Here is a 7,390-nt window from a genome sequence, read left to right on the forward strand (position 1 = left end):
AAAAAAAAAAAAAAAAAAAAAATTCACTGAAGCCAAAAGTAGCCTCTCACAAGAATGCTAGCTGATATACTGTTGCTGATGGGTTCCTAGAAGACTTACCTCACAGGAGAAGCCTTACTGCAAGGGATCTGCCCTCCAAAAAATAATTCTAGATTTTTCTGGGTTTCCCTTGTAGAGTTACATATGGAAAATTCCCTGTTACCATTTAAATGTTAGGCTTACACAATTAGAGATTTTCAAGTTTAGCGTTATATGACTGAATTCAGGAATTATTCTCTATAGCATTAAACCAACAAAAGGTAAATCATATTTACTCCAAATCAGAGTATTTCCATTTTTTCCCCCCTGTCTTTTTGAAGGTTGAGGCAGGTTTGGGCTTAGGAGAGGACTAGTTAGCTGCTTTTCTGTGGTTGGTATTTTAATACCACTCTTTCTCACCTGGGACATGGGTACTCACCAGAAGGCTATGACACAAAGTATGGAAATGCTGCTGGTTTGTCTCCAACTCATCCCAGTCCAGCCTCCAACAGCTTGTGGGTCTGAGGATGAATGGGAGTCCATATGTCAATGACTCACAGACCCCACTAGATTTTAGAGCCCTAGGAAGAAATAATGACAGCGAAAGTCTCCTCAGTGATAGAGAACCTCTGCCCAGATCCACTTAAATAGGGTCTTAAAGACTAAGACCCTCCTGTGAAAGCTTTTAGATTAGGGCCTGTGCATTATTATTCATCTTTGAATGGCCAGAAGACCATCAGTGCTCAGGAACCTGTGTATGGGCACTGTGGAAGGAACCAGGAAGCAAAGTGGCCTCTGCCTTCATTGCTAATCTACCCTGTAAGAGGTTCCCCTGGAAGAGGGAGTTCTAGTACTTAAAGAAATGAGAAGAGGTGGGGCAGATCCTATGTACTACTTACTCCTTGAAGGTTGGGTCTTTGTCCTGATGTCTAAGAGTAGTAGGTACCCCAAAAAACATTTACTGAAAGGATACACACCTTTCTACTGATCATTGTTTCTCTGTGTTCAGAGACTTTCTAGATTTCCAATCCTCATCCAGACCTGAGTGTCCTACTGTAGCACTTTCCTTATCATCTGCACAGTTTGGCCTCTGCATTCTGAGTAGCCCGACCCTGCTTCTTTATGCCATACCTGTAACTGCTACTTTGGAATTGACTCTTGCCTGACACTTAGAGATACCATCTATCTCTGGACTTGCTAGCCATGGAAGCAAAGAATAGCCTTTGCATGGATTTGGAGGTTCCCTTGGACCATACTTGATCACTTGGAGCGTGTAACGAGAAGCTGATGACAGGGAAGCCATCTGGTAGAGTGTACTAAAGTGTCCTTTGGGGTCATCTGTTCTCAAGGAGCCATCAGCTGTGCCAGGGAGCAGGGATGGGCTGAGCAGTCGCTCTTGTAGATCACATTTCAGGCACACTACAATAAAAGCAGAATTGGAGGAGGGATTGTGGGTCACAAGTTACCCCAGGCTATGCCATTAAGAGACAACATCTGCCACCTATTCCACCTCTACCAGGCAAGCAAGGGATGGGAGGAGGCAGGGGAGTGTAAAGAGGAAAGCATGACTGGCTTCGGAAGGAAGAGAGGTCTGGAACCTACAGTATCTCTATCACTCTGAGTCTGAAATGATTTTTACTTCTGGGCTGGTTGAGCAGTCATCTCATAGTACAAGATCTGCCTTGTGATCCAGTCTGAGAGGAACATGTGTCGTCTTGGAGGAGGCAGCTAGTGCCAAAATATGCAGAGGCCCTTTGGCAATCACAGAAGGAAATCTTGCCTCTGCTTCTTCCCTGTGGCCAAGGTTTGGCAAGACTGCAGGTCAGATGAAGGAAGAGCAGGAAAGCAGAAGTCAGGCAGTCGGGTGACCGCTAGATTCTCTGTGAGCTCTTCCAAAGACATTGGGAGGGGTGGTGGTTAGAGAGTAGGGGATAAGTTCCTGAAATAGCTTATTTTTAAATTTCTCATAGAAACCTGAGTATAGGACTTTCTGGAACTTGAAGCATCACTGCAGCATCAGACAATAGTCCTGAAGAGGTCTTAGATTAGGTATGAGTTACTCATCTAGGTATATACTCTTCTGTGCTAAGCTTTTTCACATGCCACAGTATACAATGGCCTATTGCACTAGACTTGAATGATTGATATTCCAAGTTTTTCGATAAAATGTATACTTTGTTAGAATATTGATAACAAACTTGTGAATATACGAATGTTGAATACTGGTGAGAAGGCTAGTAATTGATATTAGTGATTTGTCAAATGATTGTACTAACTGCAACATGAAGCAAAAAACAAAAAGTAGACCTAGACATGAATTCTGGGTGAGATGGCTCTCTGCCTGGCACATCCCAGAGCCCAGGAAGTCAATAGGAGGAACTTTGCCTAGGACTCCAGCTTCCCCTCATTTCCCCTGTGCCTGACTTCATTTCTGGTCTTGGGACTTTAGGACTACACAGCTCTGTTCATTTGGCTGAGGTTCTCAATGCTGGTTGCAATAAATAACACCTAGGGAACTTTTAAAAAATGCTGATGTCTGAACCCTGCCCCACACCAATTAAATCAGTATTTAAATCACCAGTTAAATCACCCATAGAAGTGGAGCCCAGATATTAGTATTTTTAAAGTTCTTCATGTGGTTCTTATTCTAGCTGTGGCCTCAGCAAAGTGTTCTAAAGCTGGGAAAGCTATTCTAGCAGAGCTTGAATCTAGAACCAGGTGTGTTTCTCACCAACCAGAGCCCAGGTGCAGAGTAGCAGACCCCAGACCAAAGGACAAGAAAAGAAACTCATTTGTAGCAAACAGTGCACTGTCTGTTTTTTTGTTTTTTTTTTTTTTTTTAAGTCGGAGTCTCACTCTGTCACCAAGGCTGGAGTGCAGTGGCACATTCACGGCCACCACAGCCTCAACCTTCTGTCTCAGACTTCCAAGTAGCTGGAACCACAGGGATGCCCAGCTAATTTTTTGATTTATTGTCGAGATGAGGTCTCACCATGCTGCTCAGGTTGGTCTCAAGCCTGAGCTCAGGCAATCCTCTGTTATAGCTGAAAAAGGGGATACACATAAAAAACCTGAACATACTGCTAATGGCCAAGAAAGAGCCCTCATAGAAGGCAGTAACTCCAGTGAGTCATTTTAGAGCCTGGAAGAAGAGCTTCAGTAAACATCATATCCAACCTGCATAATGACCACTTGTATACCTAACCCTGCATTGTACCCCACATCTTTAAAATAAAAAAATTAATAGAGAAAACAAAAACAAACATCATATCCAATCCAGTCCTCAGTCCTCAATGATCTCTGTAGCCATTACCAATATTCTGTTCAATGAAGAAGGGCACAGACTCCCATTCAGTAAAGGAGAAGACATATTTTGGTCCTTTCCCTTTGGAATGGTGCCCTGAGGAGCCAGCTTTCTCAAGCTCAGTGTGGCTGATGGGCCTACAATCCTAGGTCCTGAGTTAACCTTCAAAGGGTGTGAGACATAACAATGGACGTATACCATCTAGTGGGACTTGGAATGAAGAATCACTGCCAGACAAACAATATCCAGGTCTGTTGGCAGACCCAGAGAACATTGGATTGATCTTTTGGTTTCAATAATTGTCAGAACTGCTTTGTGAATATGGTTTTGGGTCACTAGTTGTCCTTCCTGGGGTCTGTATGTAGTTGCTTTCCTCAATTTGCTGCTTCCCTAGTGAGAAAATCTCAATTTAATCCTGGTTCTCTTCCATTCACCACTGGCCCTGTTGATATTGTTGAGGTACCAGTCTCAGATTATAATGCCAATATAAGTATGACTTATTGTGTTCTTATGTAGTATGCCCTAATCACACTTATTGTGTTCCTATGTAGTATGCCCTATCATTGAAACATGTAAGACTTTGCCCCTAAATAACTGGCCCTTGCTAGTTGGGCTTAATAAGGTTCAGCTTTCAAACTGTAGTCACTTTTTAGAATTCTTCTTCTTATTCTCATGCTTATACTGGACAGCCTCATCCAATCCTCATCCAGTCCCTAAGCCTCAACTACTCTGTATTCTGATGACTCACCAATCTAGAGTCCCAATCCCTGACAAGGATGATCACAGCCTATATATATTTTGGGGGGGTTGTGTACTTGAATTATCTCTGGCTCTGGAAATGTTGCTGAAACATTTTGAAGGAAGAAGAACATGGATATGTTCTTGGTCGGTTCCACTGTTATGTAGCCAGGCTTTGAAAAAAATCTCCATGCTGACAATATCGTTGTCTATAGTCTGAAGGTCAATGTCAGTTCCCAGGATAGAACTCTCTGCAGAATAAAGAAAAATAGTGGTTAAAGTGCCTAATTATTTGATTGTAAATTTCAAATAAATAAATAAAATTTTAAATACTTGTCTCCGCCCCCCTCTTTTTTTCTTTTGAGACAGATCTCACTGTGTCATCCAGGTTGGAGTGCAGTGGCCATTCACAGACATGATCATAGCTTACCGCAGCTCCCAATACTTGGGCTCCCATGATCCTCTTGCCTCAGCTTCCTGAATAGCTGGGACTACAGGTGTGCACCATCATGGCCTGGCTATTAAAAAAAAAAAACTTATAAAAAGAGACAGAGTCTCACTATGTTGCCCAAGCTGGTCTCTAACTCCTGGCCTCAAAGCAGTTTGCCTGCCTCAGCCTCCCAAATAGCTATGATGATAAGTGCGAGTCACCACATCCAGCTCCCACACCTATCTTTTGACCCATCAATTGTACCTTTAGGTGTTTAGTCTAGAGACATTCTTGAAGAGTATACAAAGAGATATATGAAAAGATATTCAGTACAGCATTGTTGTAACAACAAATAAACAAAACCCCAAACAGGAAGCAATTCAAAGTCCATCAACATGAAATTGTTTAAATTATGGCACAAACTATAAAGTTTATGCAGCTGTTAAAAAGTAAAGCTACCCACTGTGAGAGTTTTTCTGTCCTCTCAATAAATCCTGCAATCTCAAAAAAAAAAAAAAGTAAAGCTAAATATACTGACATGGAAAAGTAGGAGATAGTAAGTTACTTCTGTTAAAAAGAATGAACCTAAAAAATGAACAGAAAAAAAGATGAATTCCTGGGATCCACTTATGATACAGAACCAAGCCTGAAGCATGAGCCATTGGCACACTGTATCTCAGTGTGGTCAGCAGCAAGGAGAATGGGGATGGTCTGGTGGAGTGTGATATAATTCCAAGTCTGAATGAATGGAGCTGGGGAGGGGGGCAGTGGGTAGCAAGGCTTTGCTGGCATACTTCTTGCTTCCAGCAAAACTAGCTCAGGAATTGGGGTCTGAGTCTGCAGGTAAAGGTTGTCAGTGAAAGCTAATATAAGGTGGTAGAGGAAGCCCCAAAGAAATGAGGCAAGAACTGGAAAGAAACTGAAGAGGAACCTGACTTTCTTCACTTCATCACGAGGGACTCTCTGAAACGCTTTTACAAAGAGCCTAAGAAAAGTCAGTTGCTCCAATGAATTAACTTCTGTGTATGACTCATGGATCCCAGGAGAAGGCTGGATTATTTCTAGAACGACATTCCTGAGGACAGGCCTGCAGAGGTAGCAGACTCTCTACAGGGAACAAAGGGGCTTCAGTCCAACGTGTTGGTCCCAATGCAGGGGAGGTGTGGTGACAGTGAGATGACTTCATGTCATTTTTAACAACTTATCCTGTGGCTAGGGGCACCAAAGGCATTTCTCAATGGCCGGAATGATTAAAACTCTACCATCTTCTACAAATCGTTATGAGGATTCATTAGTTAGCTAGCGATTTCTTTCATTCCATCAGATATATATGACACTCTGTGCCCTTAAGGAGTTTATAAAGCAACATTAATCTTGGCCATTCCTCCTTAAACTCTCATCTGCCCTATTATGTTTTAGGGTACTACCATGATATATATAAAGTCATTGCCAAAAAAATGTTCCTCGTAAGTAAGGAGAAATGCTCTCTTAAAATAATGTGACTCAGCTGGGCTCGGTGGCTCAGCCTGTAATCCCGCGCCTTGGGAGGCTGAGGTGAGTGGATTGCCTGAGCCCGCGGGTTCGAGACCTGCCTGGACAACTTGGCGAGACCTCATCTCTACAATAAATCAAAAATCAGCCGGGTGTGGTAGCGCGTGCCTGTAGTTCCAGCAGGTTCCAGAAGGCTGAGGCGGAAGGATTGTCGGAGCCCAGCAGGTAGAGGCTGTGGTGGCCGGGAGCGCCCACTGCACTCCAGTCTGGGCGACAGAGTGAGATTCCAACTTAATAATAATAATAATAATAATAATAATAATAATAATAATAATAATAATATTGTGACTCTTACTTTGCCACAGGCAAACCAAGAAGTAATTTAAGTTTTCAGAACCTGAAGCCTGAACTTTGACTAGAGTAACAAGTATGGAAATTACGGAGCAGCTTCTCTTCAGTGCGGCAAAACTGTTCTTAAAGCATAAGAGGGCAGTTACAAAACTACAGAAATGAAATTGAGGCTAGGTATGGTGATGTGTCCTTGTAGTCCCAGCTACTTGGGAAACAGAGGCAGGAGGATCACTTGAGTCCAGAAATTCATGACCAGTCTGGCCAATATAGCAAGACCCTGTCTCAATTGAAAAATAAAAATAAAAGAAATAAAATTAAGCAAAGAAACTTAGAAAGTAGAGAATAAAATTCCTTAGGGTTCAAATCACAAAACTTTGGAGAAGAGAAATAAGTGTTTCTTTTTTTTTTCTCTCCAGGGAAAGATGATTAGAAACTCCTACCATGGGCAATGTGAGGGTGCAATACAAAGTCATCTCCCATCACGAATCTGGAAATAAGAAAAATAGGAGTTTCCTAAAAGAGTTAAACTAAAGGCTGAGGCAGAAGGATCACCGGAGCCCAGCAGGTCGAGGCTGCGGTGGCCGGGAGCGGCCATTGCACTCCAGTCTGGGTGACAGAGTGAGACTCCAACTCAAAAAAAAAAAAAAAAACAGTTAAACTATAAAATCAACACACAGTGGCAAGGTCAGTGAAAAAGTTCCCTTAAGAAGGGAGAATGGCTTATTGCCCAAAGCAAGATTTGGCTGTAGCCTTATTGGTATTGGTACTGACATATCTAAAGGATGAATGTGTCTACTGGAAGGGCTGACCAGACATGGAGCACAGAGAAGGGGAGCAACTGGGATACACTCTGGCAGTGTCTGACAAGTGTGGCTCAGAGAAGGTGTATAGACTCAGTGAAGAGTCCCAAAGGGCAGGATGTTTTTGGCAAGTCTCTGCTCTTCTTGGCAATTATGCTGATGATGGTTCTTCCTCGAAAACATTCTGGTTTATTCTTTAGTCTTGAGCTTGTGAAGATGTGTGTCTGTGAGAGAGTGCTGACAAAACCAACTTTCTGA

At 42.6% G+C, this 7,390-nt stretch overlaps 1 protein-coding gene across 1 annotated transcript in view; it reads right to left on the minus strand.

Moving 5' to 3' along the window:
• Window positions 1-4,305, minus strand: part of M1AP (meiosis 1 associated protein) — a 20,054-nt gene extending 15,749 nt beyond the window's left edge. The window contains exons 1-3 of the mRNA XM_021708812.1: window positions 4,138-4,305; window positions 1,275-1,437; window positions 458-599 (exon numbers count right to left, since the gene is read on the minus strand). Coding sequence (XP_021564487.1) covers window positions 458-599; window positions 1,275-1,437; window positions 4,138-4,252 — 420 coding nt within the window. The 5' untranslated portion in view covers window positions 4,253-4,305. The remainder of the gene's footprint in view (window positions 1-457; window positions 600-1,274; window positions 1,438-4,137) is intronic.
• Between the last annotated feature and the right edge of the window lie 3,085 nt (window positions 4,306-7,390).

Source organism: Carlito syrichta, unplaced genomic scaffold, assembly GCF_000164805.1.
Source record: "Carlito syrichta isolate Samal-C Ts95f unplaced genomic scaffold, Tarsius_syrichta-2.0.1 Scaffold148882, whole genome shotgun sequence".
In the NCBI taxonomy this organism is placed as follows: Eukaryota; Metazoa; Chordata; class Mammalia; order Primates; family Tarsiidae; genus Carlito; species Carlito syrichta.